We start from the raw sequence: 18,708 nt of genomic DNA, 5'->3' as shown, positions 1-18,708 counted from the left end.
TGTTAATGCAGATTGTCTGTCGTTCTTACTACTTTGAGTAAAGATAAAGGATGGAGAAATATTTGTTTTACAAACATCAGTCATTCATGTTAGTGCTGGGAACTATTGATACAGTTCCCGCATGTGCACCGCAATAAATATGCATATCGGTTTGTTGACGAACATACAGTTGTTATTGCTGATGGTGAGGAATTACTGTTGCAACATCTCAATGTACCTCGAAATGAGTAGTGTATTACTAATTATTCATACCTAGAGCATGTGAAGTTATAAAACCTGTGAATATCAAATACATTTAAAATAAGATCAATGATGTTGTGTCTAGAAATTGGTCTATGACTAATAAGCGAATTTATCTGATTTTGAATCATTTTTAATTAAAATGTGTATCTAATACAGTTATATTATTATGCATAATAAGGTCTATACACAATTCAACATAAGATTAAACAAAAATAGTCATGACAGAAAGTCTTAGTGAAATATTTATTCTTTTATATAAACATATAAAACAAATCTTGGAAGATCATTTAAATACAGAATATCTGTACATGAACTTTGTACACACGTTTCTGCAGTGCTCAGCATGGGCGCAGATTCAATCCATGGAGTTTCTTAGCTTTTGAAGCAAGGCAGAATGGGTCACCCAGAAAAGCACAAAGTTGAGCAGCGAGATGGGGGTTTTCGTGCATCAATACCACCTGGACTTGCAACTCTCTCTAAATTAGACTAGTTTCTCTACTACACGAGTTGGTGAAATCTATCCTGCACCAAGCCGACGGTCATTGTGCAATTTACTTTATGGATTTTAAATGTTAAACAACTATGTTAAGGACTAGGCAAGAAAGAGGAAAGAAACAATATAGAAACAGAACAACAGAAACACCTATTGCTGATATATCTCTGGTGTAGGTTATAATGCAGGTTAATGGCACAGGGCCATTTATGAAGAGAGCGAGCGAAGAGAATGTGGGTCAAGTCATCTGAAGATGAATAAGGGATATGCCTGGCAACTCTATCCACTGTGCTTCTGATTTAAAACTATTCTACTGGAGTACCATAAAAAAGTGGGTCTAAATAAAGGGAAAAAACAAAAATCCTGTGCGCTTAAAATACTCTCAACTTTTCTTTGCTACACATTTTTTTTTAGCTCGATGAATATCACAGGGAGTAAAAATGAGGTACATTTATTCACCAGTTCTGCCACGTTCCTCTCATGGGACAAGAAACATTTAATCTCTTCACCAGGTTCTGGATTAAACTGACACCAACACTTAACAGTGAAGAACACGCAAGCCAACCTCTAGGGGAAAGGTAAGAAAATAATATTTTTAAGGTCTCTGAAAAGGTATGAGGTGCAAAAAACAACAACCCTAGAACGATGTTATTGCCTGTAACGGTGCAGATACACACCAAGAAATCATACCAAGTGGCCAAACACCCTGCCTGGCTTTGAAAAGAAACAAAAATCTACCAAAGACGATCTTTCGGTCTCCACCAAAAACCAACCAACATGTCAGTTCATATGCCACCTTTTGTGACTCTGCGTGTCTTTTCCCAACAACTGCTGACACCATCACCCCTCTTTACTGCAAGTGTGCTGTCGCTCCATGGAAGGCTTGACATTCATCCTTCATGCAATGAACATAAGCAAAGCAGCCTGGTGACACCATTACTCTACAGTTCATTAGTCTAGAATGAACTCACAAAAAAGATAATGGCTGATTGAAAGCGATTACTTTGTTTCAAGTCAACTCTGAGATAAAGGCAACTGGAAATGCCTAGGTATTCCACACGGAGGCTGCATCTAAGATGCCTCTCTGTTCTCACACAGAGGTGGTCAGAGCCTGGAAGAGGGCTGAAGAGCTCACCACACCTCTCTCCAGCTTCTCCAGGCCCTGCAGATGAGCAGTGATCATTCTAGATGTAGTCGTCATCCACCGGTTCCCCCCGAACGTCACAGTAGTGGATGAAGACGACCACCACACGCTGGAAAACGCCCCTACGTGTCTGCCGTCGCTCTGAGATCTCCTCGCCGATCGTCTCCATGCAGATGTCGGCCGAGAGCTGTCCCTTACGCCGTGGCGCATAGATAGTAGCTGACGGAAAGTAACATTTCAGAGAGTTAGAGTGAGTTATACGTTAATACTTTCTTTTTGGTTTTTTAAATGAGGGGCTATTTTTTTGGTTTAAACTGAGGGACATAGAAGGAAAAGTGGAAAATGTGGAAAAAATATACACCACCGTTCAAAAGTTTGGGGTCAGTAAGATTATTAATATTTTTATTCAGAAAATAGACATTAAATTGAAAAAAAGTCACAGTAAAAGACATTTAATGATACAAAAGATTTCAAACAAACACTTTCATTTTGAACTTTCTTTTCTTTTGAAATCTCAACCGGTACTTTTTATTAGTATTTTTATTAGTATTTCTTATTATTTACCTTATAGAAGAGACGAGAGTCTATTGAGCCTGATTTCTTAAAATGGTGCGTATGTGTGCTTATCCTGGGTGTCATGACCACCAGTGTTGGGGAAAGTTACTTTGAAAAGTAATGCATTACAATATTGCGTTACTCCCTTAAAAAGTAACTAATTGAGTTACTTAGTTACTTTTTAAGAAAAGTAATGCGTTACGTTACTTTTGCGTTACTTTTTCTCACCTGGGCTGGGCTTGTTTTTGTTTTGTTTTTTATAACAAAAAAGTTATATTTTTGTGCAACGGTAAAGACCTCTTCATACCAAAATTGAAATAATAAAAATGGTAAGAATGCAAATTCACGCATGAACAGTAGAGGGCGCAGCTCTGCTCTGCTGTGCTTCCATTCTGGATAATGGTAGAATAGGATGCAGGAGAAAAAAGTTTTACCAATAAAAACAAAAAATCTAGTAAATTTCATCATCAAAGGTCAGCAGCAAGACATTGGTAAATTAAATGTAAAGGTAGATTATGCATAAAAATAGTTGTTTTATTTAACATTTAATTATTGGAGGTTTGCATAGTACTGATTTTATTCATTTTGAGGAGTACAGAATCTTTATTGTGCAAGTTAAATAAATGCTCACATTTAGTCTGGAACTACAATAACCATCATGTTTACACACACGCCTCTGCACTTATTTTTCTCAACATGGGGGCAGGAGAGCTGTCAGTCAAATGAATGTGAAAAAGTAACTTGCGTTACTTTTTTAAAAAAGTAACTCAGATATTTTGTTGTAAATTTGAAAAGTAATGCGTTACTTTACTAGTTACTTGGAAAAAGTAATATTATTACGTAACTCAAGTTACTTGTAATGAGTTACCCCCAACACTGATGACCACAGTGCGAGTTATAGTAAGCGCGAGCGGCTGCTGACGGCTTACACACACTGTAATGGCCGAGCTCAGTATTTTGACTGAATAATAAGGTTTCTTTCTCGCAAAACCTTATAATACGCCTCCTGAACACTTTCCATATATGGCGCGCGTCTCCCTGTATCATTGCGTGATACTTTTGTATCCTTATTGTAAAGTTTTAGCCTGGTTGCCATTCATTGCCATTGTATGGAGGAGCACGTGCCGGATGTTTTTCAAAATTTCTCTTTTTGAGGTCCGAAAAAGATAGAAGAACATTGGTTCTCAGTGGTTCTCAAAGTGTGGTACACGTACCACTAGCGGTACTCAGGCTCCCTCTAGTGGTACGCAGAGGAATCACTAAATTAAAGTTGCTGTAAAAGGCGATTCTAAAATGTGTTTCTAAAAAGAAATGTATTGTTGAAATACGTTACAAAGACTGTGAACTGTGTTGTACTAAAACGGAGGCTCGATGACGCACTGGAGCCACTGAGCCTGGCCTCTACCCTAACACTATAAGAACTAACGTTAGAGCACATTCGCATCAGTTTGCCCTTTAAATCGCGAGTTACTGTCACTACCGTTAGTTACTACAGCCTACAGTTAGCTAGCTAGTTATGCCTTCATCACGTAAATGCATATTACCTAGTTGTAAAACGTATAAAAAGCTTATAAAAACAAAATCGATGATATCAAGAAGAGGTGGATTCATTTTGTGAACAGCTTCTTTGATCACTACCAATACCTGCCTCTGCAGTGGTCGTTTTACACCGGACAGTTTTACAAACGTTCATCGGAGACAACTGGGATACACAGTCAATCCACGGCAGAATGGGGCCGAACCGACTATCTCCCGCCCAGGCCTTCATCCGCCCGTCCCATTTGGTGCCATCGTTGCAGTACGTGCCACTGTGCTTACTGCAGCTTTCCCGCCAGTGGTCGTGGTTTCAGCGCAAACAGCGGACACGCCCCCAGCGTTTGAGAGCAGAGAATGCTTATTTTTTCAAGATTTTGCTTGTTTTTTTTTAATCATTCAAATTTGGCTGGGTGGTTAATAACAAATTTTTCCGTGGTGTGACAAACTCAGAACAAAATATTTAATTTTGACTTTAAATATAAATTAATGTTAAAACAATTTATTTTAATTGAGTAAAGTTTTATTTTTTTTACATTTAAGTACAGTACAGTTTTAATTTAACTTTGGGGTACAACACATTTTAATTCAATCATTATTTAATTATTTTATTTACCTGTATGAAGTGCAGTGTTAATGTACAATCTGTGTATTTACAATGTTAAATAGTATTCCTATTAGGAATAAACTGCCTCGTTTTTGAACTGTGCAGAGCTGTAGCTGAATAGTTAGGGCTACTACGGCTACACTACTGTATTTTAATGTTGGTCATTATGGTGGTACTTGGAGAGCCAAATATTTTCTGAGGTGGTACTTGGTATAAAAGTTTGAGAACCACTGACATAGAGCATTGGAATAATAGCAGGGTGAGTAAAAGATTACTTTATTTTTACTATCCCTTTAAGCTTTGCAATCACAAGGAATACATTATATTTAAAATATTTTGAAATAAAAAAACGTCTATTTTAAATTGTAATAACATTTCACAATATTACTGTTTCTACTGTGTTTTTGATCCAATAAATGCAGACTTGGTGAGCATAAGGTACTTTCAAAAATACTTAAAATCTTGCAGATCCCAAACTTTTGAACGGTACTCTACTCTAAACAGTGGATGGGTAATAAAAAACAAAATTTAACCAAGATGAGAAAACATGGTTGAACAAAGGTTACAGCTAAACAGTTGTGCCATAGCTAGGATAATAACACCTGAACTTCGTTATTTCTTCATGGACAATGTGTTACTTACTGCTTTCATCATCCTCAAAGTCGTATCGAGCATAACTGTTGGGCTCTGCTGTGCGTAAAGAGCGAAGCCATGGGAAATCGGTCATCATTGAGTATGGCGCCCCATCTACTACTCCTAAAGCACAGGGAGTGTGGGAAAGATCGAATGCCATCACTTTTGTATTCCTTTAAAACTGATAGGCATCTTGTAAACATTTACGGGCCGATTCAACATTATGGGAGCCAGCTAATTTTAATCTATTAAAATAATTAGCTTTATGTAAGGGATTTGGGAAATGTCAATGCAACTGTAAATTTCTCTCTCCACTCTCTCACACAACACTAAAACTGCGTTTCCAGAGGAAGTGAGGGGAACTTGGAGCTAGTCTCAAAGGACTCTGATCTGTTTCCTCTCACCCTCTAATGTGTAGATGTCTCGGCCCCAGGGATATCTGGGATACTTCTTTACATCCTCTTCCGTCCGTGTGGCCTCCGGAAAGAATTCATACTTGATGAGTTCTCTTGTGAAAGGACAAAAACACAGATTGTTGAGCTTTTGGGTCTATCATGATATGAAAATAGTGCCATCTGGTGGACAAAGCAGGAATCAGATTAACCATTTGGAAAGTCAGCAACAAGTCACAAGAAATAAGACATTATTATTCATTTTTAAATACAGCATTATAAAGAAGATACAAACTAAACAAATGCTAGACAAAGATTGGTATTCTTGGTCTATATCTGCTAAAACAGAAATATTCTTATTCCTGATATAAAACGGTGATAAACCCCCCCCTCAAATTTCATTAGTTTTACCAGCACTGTATGGGCAATGTAGTCCACTCACTGGCTAATGTTGGCAATGGTGTCCATCCAGCTACGTACGCGCACCTTGTTCCTAACATTGGGTGGGTTGCTGAACTCATGGATCATAGCAATATGGTATGGGTAAGGACCGCTGAAGAGCTTTTTCTCCAGAGCCAGAGAATCAATCTGGAGACGAATGTTGAAAAGAGATTAGTGTAACATTGTGCTTTAAATACCTCAAAATAACATTTGCAGGCCTAAAATAAATACATAAATGCAACTAATATATATATATATATATATATATATATATATATATATATATATATATATATATATATATATATATATATATATATATATATATATATATATATATATATATATATATATATATATATATATATATATATATATATATATATATATATATATATATATATAGTAATCTAAAGCACACGTTTGCTGGAAAACCAAAGTTAAATACGGTGCAAAACATTACCGATTTATAGTACGGTTAATACAGAAAAAATATTAGTACAATGTTAAAATTTTATATATGCAATTTATTCCTGTGATGGCAAAGCATCACGATTACTCCAGTCTTCAGTGTCACATGATCCTTCAGAAATTATTCTAAAAAGCTGATTTAGTGCTCAAGAAAGACGGCTCGTATTGCACTTCCAAAGAAAGTGTAACGCCTCTCGCAGTTCAAAAACCTTACACTACGTCTGACAGCATCGTCGCGCCAGTTACACTTTTTCTGTAAGTTGAATAGGGAAGGCAGTCCTCCGGAAGCTAGATATTTTCCTCTATAACATGTTAAATATGGACATTTTTCTTAAAAAAAACATCAATTCACTTCAGAAGGCCTTTATTAACCTCCCAGAGCCATGTGGATTTCTTTTAAAATGGATGAATACACTTTTTTCTTTAGGCTTCAAATTTTGGGCTGCCATTTCATTATAAAGCTTGGAAGAGCTAGGACATTTTTTTTATATAACTTCGATTGTGTTCGTCTGAAAGACATACACTTATATGGCTTGAGGGGGAGAAAATAATGGGGTAATTTTCCTTTTTGGGTGAACTATCCCTTTAAGAACAACACTTACCTGCTGCATAGGCCTCATGTAGATGATGCGGTTTCTCTCCGGGGGCATCCGTAAGATCTGGTCGAGCACCTGCTCCATGTCCAACTTCTTACATTGTGCATAGTCAAAGCGGTTTACTATGGGGGCACTTTCCACCATCAAGTGTTTTAGCACCCTACAGCGTGTCGCTTGGGAGGAAAGAATCAAATTACGCATGAGGATCTGATACAGTCTGACTCGTTTGTTGAGATCAATGTTTTCTGCTATAAACTCACCGTGAACAAACATCATTTTGGGGCACTCCTTAAGGACCAGGTCTGTGATGCCACAGTTCGTAAGTGTGATTCCTACCAGGTTTTTGGATTTAAGGCTGAGCACCTGTATGATGTGAAAAATAATTGTGTTTTGGACTCTTGGGTTCTACATTAAGGAAACATATAGTTAAGTGAAACAAGATTATGAACCCACCTGCACATGGTCGTCTTCAGTTACAGGGTCACTGGTGCTGGTGGACTTGTCTGCCATACGTTTTCTCTTCACCGCAGCCCGAGGCTTTGCTTTGGGTAGTTCTGGACAGACCAACAGGTGATGATGAGACATAGTGAAAATTAACAGCAAGTCTTACTGATGGACTGATTCATGGATTGATGGATGGATTCAACTTGGCTAAATCTCAACTAATTATTTTGAACTAACTATTTTGCATATCACAGGCAACAATGCGTTGTTTTACACTTACAGGACTTCACAGATTCGACTCAAAAGAACAACTTGTTCATGAACTGGACATTACTACTTGAGGGGTGTCAAAATTCTCAGTGCAGTGTGCACATGAACACAGATTTCAGTACATGACTCCTTTATGGTGCTTGAATTAATTAAAAAAGTAAATGCATTCGTACATACAGTAACGTTCATACACTAACGTTGCAGTCAGTAAGATATTTTTTTGTAAGAGACAATACTTTAAATTAGCAAGGATGTACAGTCTAATTCACATTGCACCGACAGACAAAGACCAATGCCGACAGTCGCCAGATTACAGTTTGCACTTCTCAGACATTCCAAGACCCGTCAAACTCAGATTCAACATGATAAATTGGCGAAAACAAAAGCCATACAATGGCAACAGACACCGACAGGGGTAACACAGTGATCCGACGAAAAACAAACCATTTGTCAGTGCAGTGTGAATTGGCCTTTAAATTTTTTTTGTAAAAAATTCACAAGTGACATTAAGGACATTTATGTTGTTATAACAGATTTTCATTTCAAATAAATGCTGTTCTTTTGAACTAATAATATTTGGCAATATTAAATGTAGCCTTAATAAACATAAAATAAACATTAAAAGAACTTTGTGACCAAAAGTAAGTAATTTCAATGGTAATATTGAACGTTATATAGTCATATATTATACTTCATGCTCATTGTATAAATCTGAGTGTTGCCTGAAAGTGACAATCCCTGAAATACATGCATCCACACTTGAGACATGTTTTACACCATCAGTGGTTAAAAAAACCCCTCTAGTTTCTTACATTTGCTCTTCTCAGCACTGTAGGTTCACTAGGAGTCAAAAGTGTGCTGCCAGTTTATCTAAATGTCACGAACACATGGAGATATGCAGTATAGTTCCCAATATAGACTAGCAATGGAGTAATCCAGACCCCCAGCATACCTCCATATGCTTTTATGTTATGCACAAATGGCACACCCGAGGAACAGCCTTTTCCCAACTGTGCCTTTTTTCATTGCTCAATTGATTATCTGATGTCCCATTGTGAGGAACCTCTGCTCTCTTCTTACCTGACTCACAAACCAGGGGCACAGAGGAAAGTCTGCTGCGGGCACGAGTGACAGGTCTCCTGGGGAACTCGTCTGTAGGGCTTCTGTGTGACGAGCCTTGCTGGTGGACTGCAGTCCTTTCATTATACCCCTCCGATGAGCTCAGTGTCCTGGGTGGAGCGTTAGAGTAACTGTCCTCCATCTCATCTCCCCCGGCTCTCTGCTCCGGGCTGTGACATTCTGGTCTGTGGTTCTCATCCCCCGCTGACAGGCTGTGGCCACTAGGAGTCCTGGTTTCTGAGCCGGGACGAGACCTGCTGCACGTGCAGCGAGTCCTCACCATGTCATCTTCCCCTCTACCCACCCCACCCTGGTTGTCCTGACTGGCCGAGTCCTCCCTCCAGCGGATGGAGCAAACACAGCTGCTGGCAGCGTAGCCGGAAGCAGGCCCAGTTCCACTGTTTCTGTCTTTTGCCCCACGCTCAGCCGTCTCAGTGGCTGCCTTCATGTCAGCCTTGATTTGCTCGCTGGTTACCTGGCAGCCTTTCTCACAGCTGAGCTCCTGAGGCTGCGGTCCACGTCTCCGCAGTGGAGTTTTCCCTTTACCTGTAAGATTAGAACAATCATATCAGCAGAAGTTAGCCATTAAAATTAGATTTGTTTGGCGTATATTTTGAGCAGGCTTTTTCTTTCTTGGGGCGTTTTTACACTAGAACTTTTGCTAGTTAATTTGTTATCTCAGCATCCTTTAGACTATCTGTTCATTAAACAGGCAATTCAGGAGGACACACACAGCTGAGAACTAACTGCTGTTAACTGTTAATTCTTCAATTTTTTTTGAATTTTATTTAATTTAGGTCATATCACATTTATTTGTATAGCGCTTTATACAGTACAGCTTCACAGAAATAAACTGGAAAATAACATTATTGCAAATGATGAAATTATGAAGTGTTTTTGGCTGTAACACAGCTCTACAGAATACAATATTAAGATCAATTTAGTTCAATGTTGATGTAGTTACGTTCAATAAGTCTCAGTTTTGCATAGTAAGAAGGAAAAAAATCAATTCAGATATAAAACAGCTCTATAGAGGACAATATTATCATTATTCAGCTTAATTTAATGTTTATTCAATTGAGTTCAATAACTGTCAATGTTGCAAAGTTCATAAATTATTAAATGACTTCAAAGGCAGCTCTACAGAAGACAAGTGTCATTAACCCCCTCAACTCAGGTCAAGTTTTTTGTTCAAAAATATTTAAACACTCTGTTACACCACACTTTATCATTTAACGCAATTACATTTCAAAATAATATTTTTAACAATGTACACTACCATTACTTTTATTAAGCAAGGATGCATTATATTGATTAAAAATGTCATTATAGAAATTAATATTGGCATAATTATAACGACAAATGTGATGGAATTGTTTGTGTTTGAAAGGATTTTGTACTATAACCCGAGGCTATGAGGATTTTATATGTTAACTACCATGTGGAGTCACAGCTGTGCTGCTCTTCCCCTGGGCTTCTGTCTCAGGGTACTGGCCTTGAGAGCGGGCGGCAGCCGGCGTCCTGAGTGGACTGTACTCGTCCTCACTGTCCGAGTCTGACACCACAACCGACTGCTTCTTCACTGCAGTTTGAACTCCACTAGGGCCTAAATTAAATCATAAAAGAGAAAGCAAAACAAATGAATGGCTAATCATTAAAGGCATCACATCCGTTAAAGGCCCACTGAAGTGCCTTGAAACGCGCAGCATTATTCAATGTGCTGACGTAATTTCGCCTGAAACGGCTCAAGCTGTTAGCAGCTCCTCCCCTTTTTTGAAACAGCCAATAGCGTTTCGTTAATACCACAGTTTGACTAGAGCCTTTCTGTTTGGTAAAGCCAGTTTCCTCCTAATCTCTAACCGTTTATCATCATAATCTCCATATTGCTTTGAAATACAGCATTCTGTGCAGAATTTAAATGGGTCCGATATGTTTTGTTGTCTGCGCCGACTCGTGCATATGATCTGCGCTGCGCTCTCGTGTCTCTAGTCAACGGCTCTGGTCTAGACTATGTGTGTGCGCTGCGGCGGTGCGCGTCAAAGTAATGTGAAACCAGACTTCATTTGCCTCAACAAAGTATATGTCTGAATCGTTTACTATCGCATGTATAGTGCGCCATGTGCCTTTCACCATGTAGAAATTAGTAAATGTGTGAACAGCTGACCGATTTCAGAGGCAGCTCCAGGGTCTATTTATAGTGTAGGGGGCGGGCGCTTCAGATTCTAGAGAGCATTTGATTGAACAGAAGATTTGATGAGAAGGTGAAGTCTGCGATGATGTCATCAGAATCTGATATCAATTTTAATGGAAGTGAGTGACTGTAAGTTTTGAATGCTTATATCTCCTAAATGCAAATTTTGTCATTGTTTTGGAACACACCAGCTTATTCCTAACCTTAATGCTAACATAATCATACTAAAAGCTAAAAAACTTTAAATTTTGATTTCAGAGGGCCTTTAAATTTTTAACAGGGTTTCTTCAGACCTGCTTGTTCCTCATCCTGATCAAGCGAAGGATTAGTAGCCTGGACAGAACCCTGGGTCTCATCCTCTGGATTGACAGCCACAAGAATTGGCTCAGGCTCCATGTTGTCTGCAACCATGCCCTCCACATCGGGAATCTCTGATTGAAGTCAGAAAAGTCAATTCAAACCTTTCAACAAGCAAAAAAACCTAGACCATTAAAAAGTTTGCAGTCAGAAAGATTTATTTTTGAAAGAGGTCTCTTATGCTCACTAAGGTTGCATTAATTTAATCAGGAATACAGTACAAATAGTGAAATTGTTAAATATTACAATTAATCATTCTATTTGAACATTTTAATATGTCATTTATTCCTGTGATGCAGGGTTCCCACTCGTTCATGAACATCAGATTCAAGGACTTTCAAGGACTTTTTCAACCAACATTTATTTTATTTCAAGCACCTATCAGATTCATAACCCAGCATATGTAGCCTCACGAAAGACCTCTTAAAGTAGGCTACTTAAAGGAACACACCGACTTTTTGGGACTTTAGCTTATTCACTGTATCCCCCAGAGTTAGATAAGTCCATACACACCATTCTCATCTCTGTGCGTGCCATAACTCTGTCTGACGCACCCACCACTAGCCTAGCTTAGCAGGAAGACTGGAGGTAAATGGCTCCAGCTAGCCTACTGCTCAATAAGTGACAAAATAATGCCAACATTTTCCTATTTACATGTTGTGATGTGTATAGTTACATCGTGTACCAAGACCGACGGAAAATGTAATTGTGATTTTCTTGACCGATATGGCTAGGAACTATACTCTCATTCCTGCGTAATGATCGAGGAACTTTCAGCCGTAGCATGAATGCAGCGGCGCAATGATATTACACAGCACCTGAAAATAGTCCCAAGCACCCTCTCTGTGCAAGCAGGTTGTCACGTTGGTTATTTAGACAGAAGTTAGCCTATTTTCAGACGCTGTGTAATATCATTGCTCCGCTGCACCCATGGTACGGCAGCAAAGTTCCTTGATTATTACGCAGGAATGAGAGAATAGTTCCTAGGCTGGCCATATGCATGTACTGCTCTCCATCGGTTCAAGTTATTTTCCCCGCTACCCCTCCACCCCCCGAACATAAGCAACGCTTCGTTCTGTCTTTGATAGCACATATACTGTAGGACAATTTTTGAAATAACACCATTCTAAACTAAATTTATTTCAAATTTAATTCAAGCACTTTCAAGGACCTATATTTGTTTTCAAGTACTTTCCAGGCCTTGAATCCATGTGTCTGAAATTCAAGTACTTTCAAGAAGCGTGGGAACCCTGTGTGATGGCAAAGCTGAGTTTTCCGCATCCTTACTCTAGTCTTCAGTGTCACATGATCCTTCAGAAATAATTTTAATATGTTTTTATCGGTAGTGTATATAGTATACATACCCTCTGGGCCACGGTGGTGTTGCTGAGGCACATCTTCAACCTGGTTGTTGTTATTTGGTGGAATGTTTGCGTCGTTATTGTTCTGGTGATTGTTGTTGTTATTATTGTCATTATCATTGTTGGAATTCTGATTGCTGACGAGGGCCGATGATACCCCGATACCCGTGCCCGCACTGAGTCCCACACGGGCACAGCCCTGCAGTAAACAAAATGAAATTACTAACTCCTATAGTATAGTCCATATTATATTATAGCTATTTTCATTCATATTGTAATTTCATTACAGTTCACAAGTACACATATTGTGATGAGCGGATGTTCATATCGGTGAAAAGACCCATAACTGTCCATTTACCACAAATGGTAATGATATCTAAGCGATAATCAATGTATATAACTGTCAACTCTGTTTTCTTGGGCCAATGCTCACCTTCGGAGGTTCACGAAACATCTGATCCAGAGAGATGAACTCCAGGCTGGGAAGCATCTCAATGAACTGACTGAACGACTCCAGCTTAATAGCATGACAGCGCACCAGAGTGAGGTCCACCAACCGACTCCAGCGTGAGTGGTCTTTAACAAAGAGTGGCTCATCAGATTTAAAAATTAATACTGAAATATGCTTCAAATCAACTGTAAAGTTGAGGACATTCTAGATACTGCTAATAGAAATGGTTAATTTGAATTAAAATAGACTTGAGTTCCATCATTAGCTCAGGAAATACATAAAGAAATGATGGTGAATCCATTACCTGTGATCCAGTTGTGTGGGTTGTGAAGATGTGGACAATTATAAATGACCAAATACTTGATGGAGGTGAACACCTCATTAACAGCCTTCATTCCAATGTCTGTGATGATTCCTGGATTTTCGATTACATCAGCAAGACCGTATTTCACTAACTCAGCATGGCTCATGTTACCTGTGTGAAACATGTTTTATTCATTCACAATATGTACACATTTATCATTAATCTTATGCCTAGTATGATGAAAACGGCTTTGTCAGTGTGAGGGGAGAAGAAACTTTAACAGTTACTAATTTTTACATTACATAAAAAATGTAAATAACAGGCCAAATTAGTTGCACATTTTTTTTTGCAAAATTCGTTTATTACGGTAGTTTGCCTTGGTGAACTCATAGCTGGCTACAGCCATGCTTATAAAGACATAAGAGAAAAGTCACACTTTGACAAGTGTACATACAAAGTGTTTACAATAACATATGCTTCTGCATCTGTGATGCTCCTGAGAGCAAGATGTGATCATTGACATTATAAAACAATGACTTACATTGCAACAGAAATTCATCAACATATCCGAGGTGCAAAGTCTCAAACTGGGGGAACTCCAGTTCTGCCATCTTCAGTGCAGAGAACACCCCATCTTTGGTTAAAGAAGGCTGGATTCGAACTTCATGCAACCTGGACAACCAAAGTCGATTTTGTCAACGTCTCTAGTTCTAAACAGAAGTCAGTATAAGTTTAATGTAACGTTTAAACATAGATTTACCTGCGAGCAGCAGTAATGATGAGGTAGCCCAGATCCACTTCAAGTGCATTTTTACAGGCACCAAAAACAATTGTGTGCAAATTACGAAACCCTCCTAGAAGAGATGTGCATTAGACAATATGCCACAGAGCTGGAATGTTTAGTAGTGGACACTGCTCAAAATATGTAGACAAAACAATATTGGTATTTCATACATGCGGTCAATGAGAAATACAACAAAAGTTCTGACCATGTTTTATAACACAATAATATATTATTCAGTACATTTAATATGCCTCATATTAATAAGGAGCTGGCAAAATTTTGTGGTTACCTGACCTCCAGCTATCCTCCACCACATGCTGAATCAGTCCACCTAAGAAGGGCACCCTCACCAGCTCTAGCTGCTCTAAGTTGCGGGCGGAGGCCAGACCAGTGACAAGAGGCACATACTTAAGAGAATTAGTGGGACCGGCGCAGTTCCTCATGACGAACGTACGCAAGTTAACACAGAGAAAGTCTTTGAAGGGCTGAGGCTTAGTGAGGCGCACCCACTTCAGGTACAGATGTCTGAGCATGGACAGACAGGGGATCTCTGGCACATTGACACCTATAGTAAAGTTCAAACAGAAAGGTTTGTGACAAAATATGACCAAAATGACACATGATGGGAAAAAGGTTTGCACAATGGAGGCAATCTGAACCTCACCAACAAGATGGAGCGTCTGGATTTTAGCTGCAGCAGGAATGGTAAGTTTGTTCTCTGAGGGAATAGGAAAGGCCCCGTTTCGGTTCCTGAACTTCCCTAGAATGTGAACCTGAGGCATGTAATTCCATACGGCCTCCACCAGCTCCAAATGGGAGGTCTCAACTCCCTGTAAGTGCAGATATTATTATTTTCAACTGTAGTAGAAAACAGACTAAACTGAAATAACAATTATCTCTAACGTGAACTCACTATAAGGTTGGGACAAGCCTGTAGAGCCTCCAAAACACCAGGAATACTGAAGGCCTCATAACCTCTGACCCTCCTTCTCTCAAGGTAACGTGGATGAAGACCATACAGCTGCTCCAAATCAGGCATCTTCTTCATCAACATGAGGAAACTGGAGTCTGTGAAACCTAAGTCACAGACACATGACAGTTCAAACAATAGTAATTAGGAATGACAATAAGTATTACGTTTCATAGCTTATTAATTGGCCAACCGGAACTCACTGTCTGGCATTGGTCGATAATCAATCTGGCTAACATAAGTTTCTCATTATATCAATTCCAAAACTCAATATTTACAAATTTTTTGTGAACTGAATAAACATTATATTAAAACAATTTGTTTTATACATCTAGTTTTTCATAATTAAAACAATATATTATTTTGGCATTATATTAGCCACTGACCATCTTGCTCTCTAGATACCAACATCAACCACTACATTTATGTAGCCTATGGTAAAACGTCTTTAACAGAGCTGAGAGTAGTACACTAAGGGCAAGATTTTCTAACAGCTTGCACCAGCGCAAACCCTCTTCTGGCATTCAAAAAAAGACTGTCAGGATTTTCCAAAAGACGCGCAGTGATAAATTAGCGCTGAAAAGGTGTGGACAGTTATTTTTGAGGCTGACCTTATTGCTTATGCATTTGTAGGAGTTTCCCTTTCAGGCGCAAATTTATGGGAGGAGAGTATTTAAATGAGGTTTGTGCTCGTAAATTTACTGGTGTTTGCACCATTATTTACCGCCAAAAAATAGCATGTTTTAAACCAGAGGCTAATGGGTAGATTCCATGGAAATAATCCGGCTGCGTCCATGTGCTTTAATTTGTGTGTCAGTAGATCACGTGCAGATTTGCCCACTCCCATCGGGCACTTTTATGGAAATCACGCTAATTTTCCCCGTTTAGTAAATCTGGCCCTAAAAGCCTAATGAAAACGTTTAATACAAAAACATGCAGGGTAGAGGGATCTTTCAAATCTGGCAGAAACCTGCTGAGCCATCTCAAGTTAATAAGTATGATACTTCAAGGGTTAATTCACACAAAAATGAACATTCTGTCATGAATTACTCACCCTCATGTCGTTCCAAACCTATCAGACTTTTGTTCCATCTTTAGAACACAAATTAAGATCAAATAAAACAAAACAAAAATAACGACTTTATTCATAACGATTTCTTCTTGTCTGTGTCAGTCTCCTATGCTGTTGAAGTAGCCAACAAAGTGCAGCACTTCCGGGTTCTACGTCAGAAATTTCATTATTGGCCAGCTCCTGCATCAGCATCACACGCATGCCTTGGCCAATGGTGAGCCGGTGTTCTGAAGTAGAACCTGGAAGCGCTGCATTGTGTTTACTATGTCTACAGCATAGGAAACTGACAAAGATGAAAATAAATAGTTGAATAAAGTCGTTATTTTTGCACACAAAAAGTATTCTCGTCTCTTCATAACATTAAGGTTGAACCACTTAAGTCTATTTTAAGACTATTTTAACTATGTCTTTACTACCTTTCTGGGCCTTGAAAGTTGCAATGACATTGCTGCTTATGGATGGTTCCGAAACCTCTTGGATTTCATCAAAAACATCATCATTCGTGTTCCGAAGATGAACGAAGGTCTTACGGGTTTGGAACAACATGAGGGTGAGTAATTAATGACAGAATTTACATTTTTGGTGGAACTAACTCTTTAATCAGAATATAAACTCAAAGTCGTATAGCAGACAAATCATACTTATGGACGACACATTTATTCGATGTAAAGTTATAACCAGATCTCAGTAGTAAACTTTGACACAGAGCAGGAGCTTCAAGAGTGTCATCTACCTGAGGGCATGTACTCCCACCACCGGCTGGCACAAAGGTCCACCACCTTCACTACCCGCAAGTACAGAGTCACCGCCTCCCGCAGTTTCCGTGAAAGACACTCCATACACATTATGTCCTGCATGGGTAAGTATCTGATGGGAGATAGACTTATGCATTATAATTCAAGTCAAATCATAAATCATTGCAGATTGTGTGGAACCAATGACAGTTAGGCGAACAGATGGATGATAATAGCATTGCTAATACTGTAGCTAACTATTGTACTAACTAGTGGTGGGGTGCTGTACTGACCGGAATATGTGGCAGAGCACCTCATGTGAGAGCTCGTTGATGTAGTCTTTGAGTTCCTCAAGTCCGAGAGAGATAAACGTTCCTCCCCCCAAACTATGAGTCCTGGTGACCTTCCGCAGTGGGCCCATCATGTCCAGGACAGTGAGATATCCACCAAGGGATGGTAATACACTGACTCCCTCTGTCCTGATCCTCTTGTTTGAGGCATCAACACACAATCATCACTCACTCCTGTGTAAAGAATGTATACATCTATGAGACAAAGAACGAGGGCGTTACTTTGACATTAACTTACATGAAAAACCATCTAAACTATCATAATCCTTTTCATGGCTGTCAAAAACCTAAACTGAACAACAGTTCAAGGAGGTAAAAACTGAAGAAAAGCTCCATAAACACACCAAACAATGGACAATAACCCACAACAGACTGGCTTTAACACTCACAGCAGACTAGCAGGAGCTAACTTATGTTATGAACTTAACAGCGGTTGTTGAGAGGCATCATGGCCCAAATGGAGAAGAGTTGAGCCGTTCAGTGATCTGTAGCATGTGGAGAAATGATGATGATGCTGCTGTTTGAGGTTATGATCACTAGCTCTAGCTAGCAATCAGCTGTTAGCAACCCCACCACTGTTTTACAAGGATGTAGACCCAACAGTGCTGTAACAAGACATTTAAGGCAAACCGTTAAGCAGAAACTGGTCTATTGATCTCCTCTGTTTTTCAGTCAAGCTCAAAAGTGCGATTTGTGGCCAGTTTGAAGGCGAGCAGCAGCTGTCTATCTGAATCCGCGTTCAGTAGCGACGTGAAGCCAGCGTTAGCCTTCCAAACACAAACAGGAAGTTCGGTTTATTTTTTATTTTTACAAAATAAAAGACGCTAATAATTGATACATGGATTTAAAATATGAATCACGAGAAAAGTGTTGGCACTTGGCACTACCTACGAATATGGAACAAATATGGTCGAAACTCTTAAAAGTGACCCCTCCCCCCTACAAATCAAGCGAAATGCTCTTATTGTATGAGCATTGTGCAGACAGCTAGACAGCTTAAAGGGATAGTTCACCAAAAATGAAAATTCTGTCATTTACTCACCCTCAAGTTGTTACAAACCTCTATAAATCTATTTGTTCTGCTGTAGCCTACACAAAAGAAGATATTTGGAAGAATGTTTGTAACCGAGCAGATCTCGCCCCCAATTGAATACCATAGTAGAAAAAATACTTCTATGGAAGTCTGTGGGGGG

At 39.1% G+C, this 18,708-nt stretch overlaps 1 protein-coding gene and 1 long non-coding RNA gene across 4 annotated transcripts; one reads left to right on the top strand and one right to left on the bottom strand.

The window, feature by feature from the left end:
* Nucleotides 1-467: 467 nt before the first annotated feature.
* Nucleotides 468-18,306, bottom strand: fbxo38 (F-box protein 38). 3 transcript variants are annotated; one of them, XM_079839806.1, is made up of 21 exons: nt 17,905-18,306; nt 17,459-17,689; nt 17,165-17,298; nt 15,303-15,466; nt 15,054-15,219; nt 14,679-14,954; nt 14,366-14,459; nt 14,147-14,277; nt 13,606-13,776; nt 13,284-13,426; nt 12,854-13,049; nt 11,426-11,563; nt 10,380-10,547; nt 8,903-9,487; nt 7,562-7,662; nt 7,369-7,471; nt 7,115-7,281; nt 6,043-6,188; nt 5,613-5,716; nt 5,218-5,331; nt 468-2,099 (listed from the first exon to the last, which is right to left on the bottom strand). In XM_079839806.1, exons 2-21 carry the CDS (start codon nt 17,587-17,589, stop codon nt 1,921-1,923), a joined length of 3,411 nt encoding a protein of 1,136 aa, XP_079695932.1. In that variant the 5' UTR covers nt 17,590-17,689; nt 17,905-18,306; the 3' UTR covers nt 468-1,920. The 3 variants fall into 3 exon arrangements, with proteins under 3 accessions (XP_079695932.1, XP_079695933.1, XP_079695931.1); XM_079839807.1 differs by having other exon boundaries at nt 17,459-17,710; nt 17,905-18,284; XM_079839805.1 differs by having other exon boundaries at nt 7,115-7,471; nt 17,905-18,284.
* LOC307140347 lies at nt 2,187-6,076 on the top strand. The gene is made up of 3 exons (XR_013818235.1): nt 2,187-2,527; nt 3,325-4,636; nt 4,795-6,076. It is a non-coding gene; the product is annotated as an uncharacterized lncRNA (long non-coding RNA).
* Nucleotides 18,307-18,708: the final 402 nt, after the last annotated feature.

The sequence above is a fragment of the Gobio gobio genome, assembly GCF_949357685.1.
Source record: "Gobio gobio genome assembly, chromosome: 16".
NCBI classification, from domain to species: domain Eukaryota; kingdom Metazoa; phylum Chordata; class Actinopteri; order Cypriniformes; family Gobionidae; genus Gobio; species Gobio gobio.
The sequence above is the reverse complement of the archived record's forward strand: the minus strand, read 5'-3'. Positions and strand labels throughout refer to the sequence as shown.